The following is a 16,875-nucleotide window of genomic DNA, read 5'->3' on the forward strand; positions in this document are numbered from 1 at the left end:
ACAGGAGTAGCAGCAGAAGGTAGTAAAAGTATACTGAACTCTTTTTTTTGGTGTGTGTGAAGCATGCATAGTGCAGACTAACCTGTTTCAGTAAAAATTCACAACTGCTTAGGCTCAAAGGCAGGGAATATATAATGTAGAGCACAATTTGTTTATAACTGAACATCGTTATATCCAAACCTACTTAAAGCTGCCCCTGCTCTCTAGAATAGCCTACTTATTGTCAAATATATATGACAAGCAGCTTTTTTGCTTAATCCAAGTTATTTGTCCCACAATTATTCTCTTTAACTGCAAAAACGCACTACAAAACTGCTATTTTTGATGATCAACTTCATTTGCAAATTGCAATAGTCATTCATCTCACATCTCTATTACTACTGAATTATCCATTCACTTCTACTTTATTGCTTCCTTCTCAAGTACCAGAGCTAATCGAAAGGGGGGAAGAAATCCACCTTTCCTGCTTTTAATACACTATGCTGTGACCAAACTATTAGAAGCACCACCTATTTCTACCTAATAGCCTGGGTAATTTTCTTTTCAATAACTGATTAATAATAAATATAACCCCCCCCCCCCAAAAAAAAAAAAAAGTCTTCTCTCCAGTACTGTTTCCAGTTAGCTGGATGTATACTTGAAGTCTATCAAGCTGGTAGTAAGAAAAAAAATCCAAAGTTTAATATTGTTATTGAAGTGCAAATATTTACAGGGTAAGACTATTCATTTATTTTATGCAGATGTTAAAAGCCACTCCTAGCCACTTTCACTGAATTAAACACAGGATATTGTTACAAATGCATATAGTACCCTTAGCATCCAGCTTTGAACACTTGGAACTGTCAGATTTGATCCACCATGCCTTTGTTAATTCTCTCATCTCAGAAAGCCTTCTACTTCTACTAAATGAAATTATTACTAATGCTGACATAATTAAGGCAGCCTAAGAATATCTTCATAGGACCATATTCAATCATATTCTCCCAAGTTTGTCTGCTTTTCTCATCACTATCCTTGTCAATTAAAAAAGTAACTTTAGGAACAGTATTTGTAACATTGATGTAAACCAGTAGTATACAATATATGTATGGAGATACATTCACTTAAGACATAGATACATTCTATATGAAATACCACTATCCTTTACATTCAGAGACTGACCAAACCATTTTTAGAACTGCTTTCTTAAGACACACGTGACAATTTAAAATACTATCTCCTATTTTTTAAATGTTTGTACTGAGTTTTAAAATGAGGAATATTTACATTGTCCCAGAAACCACAGTGGCTACTGTCATGAGGCTGATCTAAGAATTAGTGAAGCTGGCAAAAAAAACAAGAAAACAAACAAATAAAAAAGCACACCATAAAACCATGAAGCCCTCTGTGCTCTCTCTACCTTGTCAGTCTCTATTTCACTATTGAATGATTAGTCTTTACAACAACCAGCAGGATTAGACAACATCAGTTTACACTCAGCTGAGGATAGGATTCTTTTTTAAAACATCATCAGAACTGACCAAACAGATTAAAGAGAATGAAAAACATTAATCCAGCACAGTACTCTGAAGAACCTAGAAGATTCAAAATATAGGAATCAAAGCAGGCCACACTTCATAATACAGCTAAAAAGCAATGAGGGTGCTGAGTTGAAGGACAGTAAATGCTTGAGCTAAATAAAACTGAGCTAAAAGAATAAATAAAAACAAGTAAGTAGCTAAACATTGACCTGTAACACTAACCACTCAATCACAGAAGATGTTCTGTGCTTGCAAGACTGCTGTATTTTCACTTTGAAAAAGTTACTTACCTTAAAACCAGTACAAAGCTTATAAGCCAAGTAACATTAATTTAAAACTAAATTGAGATAGTATTTTCCACTTAAAAGGGAGGAGCAGTTTATTTGCTCTTCAAGTGAAATATTGCAGAACTGGAAGTGCTGTCACCCAAACACATGTCGTCACACTTTCAAAAGAGACAGATCCAGTCTTTCAGAATGCTTAAATGCCAAAGACCACAAATGTTATTTTCTTCTGGTTTCTTACCCCCCTCCCCTTTTTTTTTCACACCCAAAATGAAATGCAATGGCAATAAACAACCATTTTACTCCTCCAGAAAGAAGACACTGATATTCTTATTTTCTTCTACATATGAGGACAGGAGCATTAGCATGGTAAAAAAAACAACAAAAATACCAAGCATGGGCACTGCCCCTTGAATACAACACAAACATCCTCACCTAATATTCTCTGCTGAACACACAAAAGTAAGATTCACAGTCTCTGCTGAAGAGCTAATTTCTTCTTCATTGCTCCATCTTGATGAACCACTTAAGAACCAAATGGAGAATTTATATAGAAAAGTTCAATAAACAGTACCTTGAAATGTAAGAATGTACATCTACGATGTTCATACCACTCAGCATAAGACGAAAGGCTTCTAAAAAACAGCAGAAGATTTCCGTGTTTTTCAGTGCTGTAAAAGAAAAATATATTATTTATCCTAAACAGTACTAGTCAGAAGTATCAATTCTATAGCCTAAAATTTGCAATTTTACCTTTAAGAATTTGTGCCTAGTATTGTTTGATTTTTGAAGTCAGAATTCACCAAAAAAAAAAAAAAAAAAAAAAAGACGGGAAATATATGTAATTAATTGAAAAAAAAAAACTACGTGCTTTAAAATCCTCAGAAGGTACAAAATTAGTCATGTATGTAATATATGATAACTCAGTAAAGTAGTCCTCCTATAAAAATCTTAGTTTAACTTTATGCTTGTTCATCTAATACTCTATTTTCTGAATAAATTCCAAGGTATCGTATAGATAAACAATAACCTGAAAAAATGGTAAGATTAACCAAATTACATTATTAGGTACTGAATGGCGTTGTGATATTTGTTCTAATCAACTACACTTTTACATGATATTTATTATTGGCCTCTGCCTGCATGATATTCAGCTTTTCAAAATTAACCTTGAAATATGGAAAGCAAGAAAGTCTGCTCATTAGATGATGCATGGCAAATTTGATTTAGAAATAAGTGTTGATATACAGTTAAATCTTGAGTCATCTCCCATTAAGGAAAATAGCGATTTTCAATAATCAGTGCAGTAGGGCAGGATGAAGAAAATTGATGCAGATAAATCCATGACTGAGAAATGGACTGCAGAGATATTGGTGCCAGGCACTTTCTAAGCAGAGACTAATTAATCTGGATGAAGCAAGCTGATTCTGGCAGAACTCCCCTCGGTATTTCTGCAGTTTTGGACTCTCGCGTGGTTTAACAGTTCATCTAATGAGCATGGATATACATGGATACAACATGGCTTTATTCACCCAAATGATCCCATGCTTGCACTAAATTCTCTTGGAAGCTGATGATCTACAAAGAGCAGTGCAAAGACACCTTTGCTAGATGTTCAAATAGCCAGAATGGATTCAGCAGTGCTTACAGTCTATAATACAAGACTAACAAATGTTGCTTTGGCAAGGTAAAATTTCAATGGCAGCATGCCATTGCAAATAATTAGTTTTTCACCCATAAAGCCTCTGGAAAGAGGGAGATCAGCAGTAGTCATTTTACTTTCTGGCAAGTCTGAGGAATTTTCAATACAGGAGACAAAGCATATGAGAATTAAAGAAAAGACCCTATTGCTTTGGCTTTGTCATTTTCAGAGTAATTTCAACAGCATCAAGTACAAATGTTCAAGTACAATGATTCCATGCTTAGTAACAGTATTTTCCATTTCTGCTGACCATAACTACCAAACAGAAGAAGCTTTTCTACTTCAATGACTAGCACTGAAGTTATTTCCTTTGTTACACCTTTACTGCTACATCCTCCAGCAAAACTGTGTTAGTTTGTATGGCAACTGAGATGCATATAAGCAAAATGTTTTTGGTAGGACACCATTACACATTCCTTCTGTAACAGCCCAGAAGGACGGTGAAAATAAATCAGTAACGCGCAAAGGCTTGCCTCAGAACAATTGGAATTAGAATGAACTGGATTAAGATCTGAACACTTATGGTAGGTGCCATCACACAAGTAGAGAGTTTCTGCTTATAAGGAACCTGAACAGACCTTTTTACCCTCTTTATTGTTAACAAAGTGAAGGTGACCATTAGAGCTGAAAAGCTGTACACGTGCTTTAATCAAAAGAGAAAATATAATAATGCATCTACTTTACAGGGAATAATTGTACTAAAGACAAACTAGTGAAAATAGGTGAAGAGCTGGTCTGGGGAGAAGGTGAGGTGGAGGTGTTTGTCTCGGCATAAAAAACATTACTCTTCAAATTTCTAGTAATGTAAGGAAAAAGAAGGAAAAGGAAGGAATATAGGAAGACAGAAATTGCTGAATCACCAACCATCCATCCTGCATGGTCAGGGTGGTGGGAAGGAGGAGGGAACACTCAAAGAACGTGCAGTTTTGACTAAAGAATCCTGGCAAGAATGCAATATTCCCCAAAAGCTAACAAAAGCCGAGTGTCTGAACACCTGAAGCAAGAAGATTCTGTAATTGCAAGGATGAAAAGTTTCCCATCATCATTCATGTGAAGCCATGGTAGACAAAATAGAATATTAGTCATTGTCAAGTTATACTTGTCAAGTGCTGCCTTGAAAATAAAGGTTTATTTCAGTTACCAGTATAGGATTTTACAAATCTTGCATGGGAAAAATTCAGAAATACCTGACAGACACTTGAGAGTATTTCAGAAAGTTACAGAGAACTAAATGCAGGTAACAGATAGCTTATGCATAAGATTGTCTTCTAATACTTTTCTTGTTTGAGGTAAGCTATTCTTTTTGATTTTCGGAATAGCTGAAAGCAGAAACCTGAAGCCCTTAGCAAAATGGTTGCAAGCTGAATCATTTCAGCAATTCAGGGGAGAGCTTCACCTCAGATCCAACTTTACTTAATATACAGGAACAGCAACGTGCTACACAAACACACTGGAAAAAATGTGATGTTCATTCAGACATTGAAAACGTAAAAGAAAAGCCAAACAAGTTTTATCCTAGCCTGGAAAGAACAACATCATTAAAAGGAAGTTACTAAAGTAGTCACAACTGCCAGCAAAACCAGGCCAAGACAAAAAAATGCTGGCAGTACAGGCAAAATTGAGTCCCTGGAAGGAAGTAGACACATACTGATTTACAATAGCCAACTAGCTATGTGTTCTGGACAGGGTTGTCTTTTTTTAAAAACCACAACTCATAATTATACATATAAAAATCTGTACACAGTATAGTAAAAATCTAGACTTAGCAATGACTGCCCACATCTCACTTTCTAGTGAAAATGATGCTACACATAAAGCAATATGCCTTTTAAGACCGTGTACATGGAAAGAGGTGAAATAGAAGGTTGTAACCAGCTACATACTCAATGTGTTTTTAAAAAGACAATTCTGATGGAATATCCATTTCTATGTACTTTAAAGGAGGTCACAAACCTTGTGACATTATTTTAACATGATGTTCTTTGTTTTTATTTTCTTTTTCCTCTCAGATTCATCTTTCAGCAAAATAGATGAACATTTTCAAGGCTAGGTCTTCTAGCAAAGAAAGATGGTTTGGGCTAACAAGTTCAAACAGTTTCAAATGTGAAAAACAGCCTACAAAACATATAGGTATGTTCCTGAGAGGGACGGACTACAGCAAATATTAAAGCTGTCACTAGCAAACAAATTGATGCAAAACAAAGCACAACTACATACATACATAGGACATACACAGAAGCATTAAATATTTAAAGAGGCAAACAAAATGGTTAAGGTAACAAGAAGAAATTACAATTTTGAAAGAAGCAAGGACTTCTGCTTCTCAGCTCCTGAGTTTGAAAGTCATTAGGCAACAAGGCCCTCTCCATTTATTGTCTTCTGATAAATGATTTTGTTAATCTCCAATTTAAGAATGAAAAACATAATATAACACGCCCACCTTTGTCACACAATCACAATGTTGAATGGTACGAGAAAATGATCATGCACAAAAGATTCTTGGATCAAACAGACCATATATCTGAGATGAAGGAGAACTAAGTAGTAAATTAGTTATGCACTGTTTCAAAATAGGCAGTTTATTTTTATTTTTTTTTAAATGTGGGACATGATGTATGTATAGAACCAGTTATTCCTAAGTATATACTCCTCTTGGGTAAATTTAAGCAGCCATGTATCTGTACAATAGAAATCTGGAGTTGGTACTTGCGGGGAGGAGAGGGGAATCTGTGCTGGCATGAACAGATACGAGTAACATAAACGCTTTTTTTACATTGTTAAGGGAGCCAAGAGTCTGCATATGGGCACCGTTTCTGTATGATAGCTTTTAAACTACTCATAAACAAATAAACAAACCTGTGTCTAGAACAAGTAAATTCCTAAATTAGCCTTAATTCCTAATGCTGAAGCCACCTACCACAGATTCTATAATACCAAGAACACTTTCAAGCTAATATATAACAAGGTATTATGAGAGTGCATGTTAAAGTCTCTTTTTGGAAAGAATTAAGCAATACAAAATGTCACCAGATTTAAAAAATAATAATCCACTAGAAGCAGAAAACACTGATGTCCAAAGCCAACATCCATGTAACAGAGAAGTTATCCAAAAACAGCAAATAGCATTTTCAGGCTGAGATTTAGCTATGAATCAGGTTAAAATCACATGCCCTTCAACTGAACACCATTTCCCTTTTACTAAATAACATCAACAAAACACAAAAGTATACAAGAAGCTTAAATATTATGACACTATTCAAAGCTCCATAAGTTATTTTAAGACAGGAAACCTATTTTAACTCAGAGCAGCATACAAGACTTCTTGCATTAGGATATGAAACCAAGGAATGACTCTTACAGCTGTGGGAAGAATTCATGCTTCACCTCCCTTCCAAGAGACCTAGCCCATGCAGTGTTTAATGTAATGCAGACATTTCACAAATCCTTCACTCTGACTGATAAATTCTAATTAATAAAACAGTAGCTTTTAAATTGTCTGTATAAACTCCTCCTATTTAAGTAATCTATGCATTAGCTGATCTTCCATTACTTGTTGAGCTAGTTCAGTCAAAAAGAATAGGAAAAAAAACTGGGAACAGCATTTTTCATAGATGTTGTGGTCCTCAGCACTAATAAAAGCTTAACACAGGTGATAACTGGAGCAAAATTCAAAAACTGTCACAGTATATTTAAGAAATGGCACAACTTTTAAAAATAAGTATTACATATTCCAGCAGTAGCTGTTTGAAATTAAACTGTTGTATTTTGCTTGTTCTAAAAACATGTTGCTCAAGTGCTTTAGTATTCCTGTTTTCTTCCAAAGCATTTAAAAAGCAGCATGAGCTTCGGAATTACAATTGACCGCCAAGTTTTTAACTCCAGTGCTATTAAAGACCCTTTTCAATGATACATTATGAAAAATGTAACCAAAAAAAAAACAACAAAAAAAGACTACTGAAGATTTAAAGACAGTAAAAGAAGGAAAAAAGTGGTGGGGAGACTGAAAAAGAACAATACCAGATTCAGCTGGTCAAGAAATGGAAGAAGAGGGAGGGAAAGTGTGGGAATCCAGATTCTAAGAGCAACCAGGAGAGTGAAGAACAAAAGACTAGTTCAGAAAAGCCTGAAACTGGACATGAAAAAGAGGGGATTGGGAATTAGGTTAAGAAATCAGAACTAGCTAAAGAAGAGATTGAAAAAACAATAAAGGGAGATCGCATAATCAGAATAAGTCAGTCTAATGGTGCATTGCCGTCAAAACAGACATTGCCAACATCAACCACACTCTGGCCATATATTTTCTGCCTTAGATCAGTAATAAATACAGTTACTATATGTTACATTTATACATTATTATGAATTACTTTTTTCAAGCAAATGACTACTACATCAGTCTTATTTGACCTATGGCTTCATGAATTTACACACTGGCATGAGAATAACAGTACATACAAATCAAAGCAGTTCTGCTTTCTCTTTAGCTTTCTTTACTGATGGTCAAGTCTTAATTCATCTTATAGCACTCATGAAAACATATGTTTAATTATGAATACCAGCATGACATGGAAAAAGACCAGGGTAGTGAAGAGAGAAGGACAAAACACGAGTGCTCAAGCTAGGATGAAATAAAGTCTGCCACTGTTTCAACACATTAATTTTCAGTGTAACTGTCAAGTCCCAAGACAATTCTACTGTCAAAAAATATGCATAAAAAACAGAGTAATTTCCTCTTCTAAATCCTGCTACTTGAGAGCAGTCAACTAATATTCTTAGTCATAACACTAGCTTTAGTAGACCTGCATGGAAATTCCAGAGCTTCTTAACAAAAACTCAGCTGTCAGTACAGACTAATGAAGCCTAAGATAAGAAACATTTTTTCTCCCCTATCCATTTGCCTTCCCTTTCCCTTCTCATGTCTGAAAAATAACATAAAACAGAAGTAGCCACTTAAAGAACACATCAAGTTTGCAGCTGACACCAAGCTGAGTGGTGCAGCTGTCTCTTCAGAGACAGGGAAGGGCTGCCATTCATAGGGACCCTCACAGGCTCGAGAGGTGGGCCTTTGCCAACCTCACAAAGTTCAACAAGATCAAGTGAAAGTCCCTGTACCTGGGTCAGGGCAATTCCAAACACCAGTAAAGACTGGCTGACAAATGGATGGAGAGCAGTCACACAGAGAAGGACTGGTAGATGAAAAGTTTGATGTGACCCAGCAATGAGTGCTTGCAGTCCAGAAAGCCAACCATACCCTGGACTGCAAAGGAAGTGTGATCAGCAAGTTGAAGGCGGTGATTCTCCCCCTCTGCTCTGCCCTTGTGAGACCCCACCTGCAGTACTGTGTTCAGCTCAGAGGTCCCCAACATAAGGCAGCCAGGGGCCTGTTGGAGCAAGTCCAGAGAAGGACTCTGAGGATGACCAGAGGGCTGGGACACCTCTCCTATGAAGACAGGCTAGAGATCTGGGGTTGTTCAGACTGGAAAAGAGAAGGCTGTATAGACACCTGCCAGTTCCTTAGGGGTGCCTGCAAGAAAGCTTGGGAGAGACTCTACCAAGGAGCTAAGTGATAGGACAAGGGGTAACTAAAAGAGGGTAGATTTAAATGAGATATTTTGAAGAAATTCTTCACTCTGAGAGTGGTGAGGCCCTGGCCCAGGCTGCCCCAGGAAGCTGTGGCTGCCCCATCCCCAGCAATGCTCAAGGCCAGGCTGGATGGGGCTGGGGACGACCTGGGCTTGGGGGAGGCGTCCCTGCCCATGGCAGGGGGGCGGGGGGGTGGAGGGGTGGTGGTGGATTTGGATGATTTTAAAGTTCCCTTCCAACTCAAACCATTCTATAATGATTCTATGAAATAATAGATTTGTTCCCAGCATAGTTTGCCAGCAGATTTCACAGTGGAATACTAGAGACTAATCATTTGATCATTATTCATCCTGCATACCAAAAGCTGACATCCTCCAGAAAATAGTCAAGAGTAGCATGCAGTAATGCACTTGAGTTTTAGCATTTGTTTTTTTAAGCCATTGTGCAAATACGCTACTCCAAATTTTTAAACTATTTTCTACCTTTTTATTTTCTTACATAACATCAATGAAAAAATCCAGATATAAAGATGAGAAATAGGATATCGAGCAGAGAATTAGTAGCACGCAAGTACTGGAGAGGGGCTCTGTATTACACTTTAGCCATTCCTCATCCAAGTTTAGCTGTCATTGCACATCTGCAACTCATATACACATCTGAGTAACAGATAACTTCATGATTACGTTAATGAAAATGCTCTGAGATTAGCTTGTTGCATCTTTATCTGAACCAAACAATTACAAACAGCTAAAACATATTACAACCCAGAACCTGTTTCCGTTTAACAAGAATTCCTATCAGCCCTTTCAGACCTTAAAAATGATGTTCATTTCATCTTCTCTCCAGAAGGATACAGAGTAGAGCTTAGAAGTGTTCAGGTTGGGCTAACAGTACATTACCAAGCAAAGAAACTGACTGCAAGCAATTTTCATGAAGATTCGGTATTGCCTTTAGTATCAGATATCCCATACATTAAGTCTCCTTAAAGAAAAGAGTCCACCTTACCTGGACACAAACTTGCTTAAGTCTGAATATTCTTCAGATTCCATTCTAATGTTGAAATCAGTAATAACAGCAGATACATTCTCTTTGTTCTGGATTGGAGAAAGAATGAGGTATTTTAGAATTTTCTCTACCAAGAAAAAGAATGTATTTATATATAAAATATACAAAAACATATGCAAATGCTTCTGAACACAAAAACAGTCAACATTTTTTAAAATACATCCCATTTCTGTGATTTTTTTATTTCAACAATATCAGTATCATGCAGACAGCAAGGCTTTTAGAATAACTCAACTACTCAACACAGAGAACATACATGTATAAAAGAAGACTTATTTATGAGAGGTGTATCCACTGCCTTCCATGTCATTTCCATTTCTTTAAGGTTCTTCATATTTTCCAGCACAACACCTTCCTAGCTGTCACATAAACCAGAAAACTCAAGTATAATGTTTCATCTAGGAAACATATTCATGCTATCCTAAATTAATAAAACAAACAAAACTTAGGGATAAATACATTATAATAAAATTAAAATGTTTCCAAATTAAAATACCTAACAGCATATAAAAAACATTCAGAAAAGAAGATCATATAGTAATGAAGCCAAAATAATTATTTTTTTCCTCCACATTCTTAAACACAGAGGTAAACGTTAGATAACAGAGAATGAAAAGGCTTAAAATAATGGCTTGAAGACCATAGCAAATATTTCACTTAATCCTGAAGACTGTACTTTTTCTTATTCCCAGTCACTACAAAGGAATGGCAACAGAGGAAACTAAATGGACAAGCTGAAGGCAAACGCAAACATACTGCAGCAATCCCTAGTGCAGGTTGGACAGAAGTACTGCTAACACTGCCATCAGTAAAGATGGAAAAAGCAAGCCAAGATACTACAAAGTTTAATGTTTTGAGCAAGTAACTTCAGGGAAAAAAAAAGAAATTTAGAGCATAAGGTTCAACGTATGCATGGAGCTGTAGAGAAGCTGGTAGCAGCTATAAGCTAACGTGTTACCCTGTAAGAGTACTGGTTTTCCAGGAAATAGGTTATTAACATATGCCAAGATGCCATCTAGGGGTCAAATAAAAAGATTTAATTGTAAAGTTCTTTAGAAGAATGCAACTCTTGAATGATTCCTTTCTCAACAGTTTTAGACTTGTTTGAGCAGATTTTCAAGCTAATTGTACATGTCCTGTAATACCCAACAGCAGTTGGAGTGGAAATAATAAATGTTTTTACATTAAACTGCTTTCTTCATCCACATTCTGACCTTCATAAGCATCTATCTCTGCATAAGAGTGTACAAATAAGCTTGCACTCCAAGCTGGCAAAACACTAGCCAGCTTTGAGATATAAGCTATATGCCGGTCTGACTCTGCACCAAAACCAAAGAAACAGGTAAGATGCAGAATATGTCAGGTGGTGAGTGACCAATACTCCATTAATGATCAACTTCAATCACTGAAAGCTAGCCACAGTGAACTCGACTCAGATCTGTCTGTTCCTCTGTAAAATTGTAGCCTGGAATAAAATGTTAAATGTCATTCATGCTAAAAGCTATCTATACATAAAATTAGAGATAATTACCTCTTAATTTGTTACTGTATACCAATTGGCTTAATTTAAGATGCTATGGAGCTAACTATGACAACTTTACTAGATTAAACAGATCAAGCTGATTAGTGCGAATAAAAATGTTTTTTTGTTGCATACCAACGTATTTGTTGTCTACTGAGCATTTCCCAAAAAGCTGTTTTCTTTTATTTCTCAGAATGGGTAAAACTAGCTGCAACTTTACATTATCTCGCCCATGCTGATCTCAGTACAGGTTACTTTAAATACAACTGTAAATGCTGTATATTAGAATAGATATGCCTACTTCTGTTTTAATATGCAAGAAGCCTGAGGCACCAAAAAAAAAAGTTTCCAGGCCTTATTAGTCTTGTCTGAAGACGCACTGCATTGTATTTTAAACTGTAAGCTGCAGGTGCTATGTATTTTTATTAAAGAAATTAGGCCATGCAAAAAAAAAATAAAATGATGTATTATTTTTTTTTTTCAATGGAAGGTTTGATTTTTAATACGCATACACACAGTTTTCTACATATCACCTGCTCTCAAAGAAACAAATAGCTTACTTGAGTGCTGGGGGTTACATGATTTAGGCGTTAGGTAGGTAAGTATTGCCATCTCGTGGTACAACAGATTTAAGCACTGTGAATGCACTCCTAAATCGACTGGTCTATTCATTTGCGCTTAGTTAACATAAATTTTGGAAAAAATTAAAGAAGGAGCATATAGGTGAGAAACCAACAGCAATCTAATGAAGTCCCACAATTGATGCAGACTCTCTCCATGCTCAAAGCTAAGTGCAGTTTTACACAAACAAATGGTAAATTTTTTTCACCAGGCACACAAGATCCATGCAATGTGTGGACTTAAGAGGTGGCAGAATAACTTCATTCAGCTGACCTCTTGCAGTTTCAAATTACACAACCCACATGTGAATATCTAAATACTCATTTCCTAAATTCACAAGGGCTTTTCTTAAACTTAGGAAGGACATTTACATAGCAAAGCAATTGTTAACACTATCTGTATAAGCATTCTATTTAAAAGGTACCTTTAAAGTTGATCCATAAATCAAGTTTTCTTGAGAAGAAAATCTCCTGATTATTACAAATTGGAGTAGAAGCTGATTTCTACCATTTATCATTTTGAATTCTGTGCTAAAAGGTTCTGACTACAGCTTCCTTGCAGAAAACCAGTAATCATTAATCAGTAATTTCCATACAATCCCTGTGATGTAATAGCTATTCACACTAGCAAAGAGAGTAAGAACATAACCAGAGTAAAAAAAAAAAAAAAAAAGTAATTGTTCAGATTTATATTGTTTTAGTTTTTCCTCAGTTCCCTTAAGAGGTGGGATTTTGAATTTTCCAGTCTCCAGTTCAAGATAAAAGACTACACAAGAGTTTGATAAGAATTTCATGACTGGATGCAGAACCTGACCTTCAAAATTATTTTGCCTGCATGCACATGGAATCCAAAAGTTGGGTCCACCTGTTATAGAGTAAAAACAATTCACTGAGGCTTTAATTAAGGAGGCGCAGGCAATCATAATGACAACATACCAGTTGAAGTTTTCAGGTGAAAAGTAGCTATAGACATTTATCCATCTGAAGTTTTGTTTGTTGCCTTTTTTTTTTTTTTTTAAACACACGTTGGTCATTACCTGTGTTTCAAGAAGCTGAAATTCCAATTGAAAAGGCAGAGAGTGGCAATTCCCTGACAATCTGTGCTTCTGCACTGTTCTGTTTTCATCTGTTATAAAGAAGAAAGTTAACAAGATACCATAATCCCATACAACTATTGCATTTCTTCCATTAGTCATACTTAAAGTACCAAATGTTACTATCAATCATACAGATTATGAAATCAAGTTAAATATGTTAAGAAAACAAAACTAATTTCATAGTAGTATTTCACTTTCCCACTATGCAAAATACAGTATTTGCTCAGAAACTTTTTTGTCAATTAAGGTGATTGTTTTGAAATACATTAATTTTTTTCTGCTACCATTTAAAGTGGAATTAAAATATCTGTGGATGCATGATCTTAAACAGCATGCTCAGTATAGCACTAGTAACAGACACAAAAATGCTTACTTTTTTCCAGTGTTTTCTTGGAATGACTTGTGAAGTGAATACCAGTAAACTTCATTAAAAATGACATCTCTCTCTCTAGACTTTCAAGCTGAGCTTTCAGGTCTGATGGACATTCTCCCTTAGATTCTCCCTGAAATTCTTTTTGGAATAATTTTCTAGAATTAAAGAAAAAAATAAAAGGGTAAAAGATCCAGAGTTAAGAACATGTTTTATTAAATCAGTACAGCAATACTGTTAAATAAAAGACATTTGTAATTTGTTCTGATGATTTTCAGACCAAGATCAGCTAGCAGTGAGTTAAATTTCAGTTAGATCATATTACAGTAACAATAAGCAATTCTAATCTACAGACCTCACATTTGCTGCCAAGTAAACACAGTCTTTCTTATAAACTGTGATGTATCATCTACTTGGATGGACATACAATCAGAGTGAGTTGTGATGCCTTTAGTAACCTAAATGGCATAGTTTATCTATGGATATGGAGTATACATGTATATTATTTAACTGATATTCTATAGTAAATATGCCCTGCTATTTAGCATATAGCTAGTCCCATCTGTACATGCCACTGTTTTTGTTTTTTTAATATAAACATGCAACTGAGCTGTTTCATTCTTTATAATGAAACACATGGCCTTTGTGGTCAACAGCTTTGTGGGGCCCACACCACAGCATATTCATTACTATGCTCTGACCCACAATGATTGCCTTTTACAAAATAAATAAAAATCAGATGGAAATAAAAAGACGATAAAATATTTACTTATTCTTTTTAATGTTTTATTCTTTTTAATGTTTTATTTTTAATGTGACCCATGTCCTAAATGAGATAGCACTGTAAAAATAACATAAGGGAAGTCCTAGTATCATAACATACAGGCAAAAGCTTTACCCAAGACTTTTGACAAAAAAATGTTATTATTCCAACATGTGAAAACAACGTACATTGATGTTAGTATCTCTTCATCAGAATAAAAGGTGGATTCCTGTTTTAGGTCGTCATACTTCTCAGCCAACAGTTTAATCTCTTCTTCTAGCAGCTGAATTTCATCTTCATAAACTTTATAAACATTGTTCTCCATTTCTCAGAATCAAAGTGACTAGGTAAAACAAAATAAGTATATCTCTTAGGCCTCCCCACAGAATTGATCAATATTCAAAATCAGTTATTTTTATCCAAAGAATTAATTTAAACATGAAAATATAACATTAGGCAATTAATTCTCCCACCACAAAATGAGAATTCAATTACATCCTATGTCTTCTGAAAACTAAAGAATTGATGCATACATTTTTTAAAATATCCTGGGTAGATTTGACAAATACAATAACGTACACCACAGTAAAGAATCCTATAGAATTAAACAATCCTGTTTGCTACAGAAGATTACACTGACATATAAGCCTTCTATCATCAACCTGAAAACAGAATTAGGCTTGAAGGCAAGCAACAATACGTGCTCTTGATACTACAGTACTTTGTCATCAGTGTAACCCCAATGAAGCCCCATTAGAAAGATAGCAGTCTACAAGCATACACGGTGATTTTGTTGTATTAGTTCCTCAAAAGCTTAATTCATTAAGCCCAAAGATAATTTTTAGACCAATATCAACACACAAATCTCTGCATAGCCTATAGATACAGAAGTTAAATCAGGAACCCAGTGCAATCAAAGGTTTTCTTTTAGAATCTTTAACTAATCATGATTTCATCCAGTAGATTTCCTGGGTATTTCCAACTTGCCATTACAGAACATCAACCTGTTCTACAGATAAAAAGCAGTCCCAGGCAGGTGTGGAAACAGATTCCAGTTGTGAGCAATTCACCTAATGAGCCACCTGATCCTGTGATGAAACACACCTTAGTTTCTCACAGTGAGCACAGCTGTGCTTGCCAGCTGGTTAAACAAAGCCCAGCTACTCTTATGCAGGGCAAGAGCACAATCTGCCTCTCATGGAAACAGCACTAAAAGGATACAAAGAAACAAACATCTTTCTCGAGTAAGTCAAAACAAGTAAATACCATTAAGAGAAAAAAACACCTTGAGATTAGCACACTAGTTTAGACACAACACATTCAAAGGACTGCAGAGAATGTTACGCACCGATGCATTAGAGCTTTCAATAGGAAAAAAAAAAATCTAACTTTATTTTGTGCATTTGCACATAACCACTGATGTATTTGAATGCAACCACACTAACGTGGCTCAATAAAAAGGGATGAGGGGAAAATGGGATTTTGTTGATTTACTTCACAAGAAATGGCATCTGAATAACATATATATGAAAACATTCAAAACAAAAAGTGGTGGAGTCACCATCCCTGGAAGTCTTTAAAAGACGTTTAGATGTAGAGCTCAGGGATATGGTTTAGTGGGGGCTGTTAGTGTTAGGTCAGAGGTTGGACTCGGTGATCTTGAGGTCTCTTCCAACCTAGAAATTCTGTGGTTCTGTAAATAGAACGCGTTGACAAACACCATGGCTTTAACAGAGAGCGCCTTGGGAAAACACTCGGGAGGTCGCTATAGCCGAAGCTTCCCGTGCCAGCGAACTCCTTTTCACCACACGGGCGCGGCCGTTGGAACAGCACCAACGAAGCCGCCGCGGGGCTGGCAGCGGGGTTAAAGCTTCGGGAGGAGCCGCAGAGCCCGGGGACCCTCAGGAATTCAAAGAGCATCGCCTCCGGCAGACAGCAGCGCTTCCTCTTACCCGAGCGAGACGTACCTGTACGGGCACAGCAGTTTTTTCTCCTCGTCCCGAGCGTGTGTCAGCGCCTCAGGGTCGACCCCCTCAGCTTCTCGCCCGCGCGCAGCTCCAACGGCCGCCGCGCGCGCCGCGCCTTCGAACTGCGCGCCCAGCCCGCCCCGCCGCCGCACCGGGAGCTACCACTGCTGCTGCCGGAGAGGGGGGAGCCAGCCGCAGCATCGGGCTTTCGTTGCGCCCTTGAGGAATAGCGAAGCATCTGAAAGGACAGATGCTGAGGTTTCTATATGAGATGAGTAGTAACAGGCTTGTTGATGTGGCTACTTCCTTTAATTTTCTGGCTTCTACCTTGGGGAAAACCCCCCTCTACCTTTCTTCAGAGTTGGTTGCGACCCGTGCCCGGAGC

At 36.7% G+C, this 16,875-nt stretch overlaps 1 protein-coding gene across 3 annotated transcripts in view; it reads right to left on the bottom strand.

Moving 5' to 3' along the window:
• The window catches only part of CENPP (centromere protein P), a 138,501-nt gene extending 121,765 nt beyond the window's left edge, over positions 1-16,736 (bottom strand). The window contains exons 1-7 of one of the 3 annotated variants that reach the window (XM_068694074.1): positions 16,491-16,736; positions 15,628-15,732; positions 14,712-14,866; positions 13,764-13,918; positions 13,331-13,419; positions 10,092-10,180; positions 2,379-2,475 (exon numbers count right to left, since the gene is read on the bottom strand). In XM_068694074.1, the coding sequence (XP_068550175.1) occupies positions 2,379-2,475; positions 10,092-10,180; positions 13,331-13,419; positions 13,764-13,918; positions 14,712-14,848 (567 nt within the window). In that variant the 5' untranslated portion in view covers positions 14,849-14,866; positions 15,628-15,732; positions 16,491-16,736. The remainder of the gene's footprint in view (positions 1-2,378; positions 2,476-10,091; positions 10,181-13,330; positions 13,420-13,763; positions 13,919-14,711; positions 14,867-15,627; positions 15,733-16,490) is intronic. The other 2 variants (XM_068694073.1, XM_068694076.1) reach the window with 2 other exon arrangements.
• Between the last annotated feature and the right edge of the window lie 139 nt (positions 16,737-16,875).

Source organism: Anas acuta, chromosome 11 (genome assembly GCF_963932015.1).
Source record: "Anas acuta chromosome 11, bAnaAcu1.1, whole genome shotgun sequence".
Taxonomy (NCBI): Eukaryota; Metazoa; Chordata; class Aves; order Anseriformes; family Anatidae; genus Anas; species Anas acuta.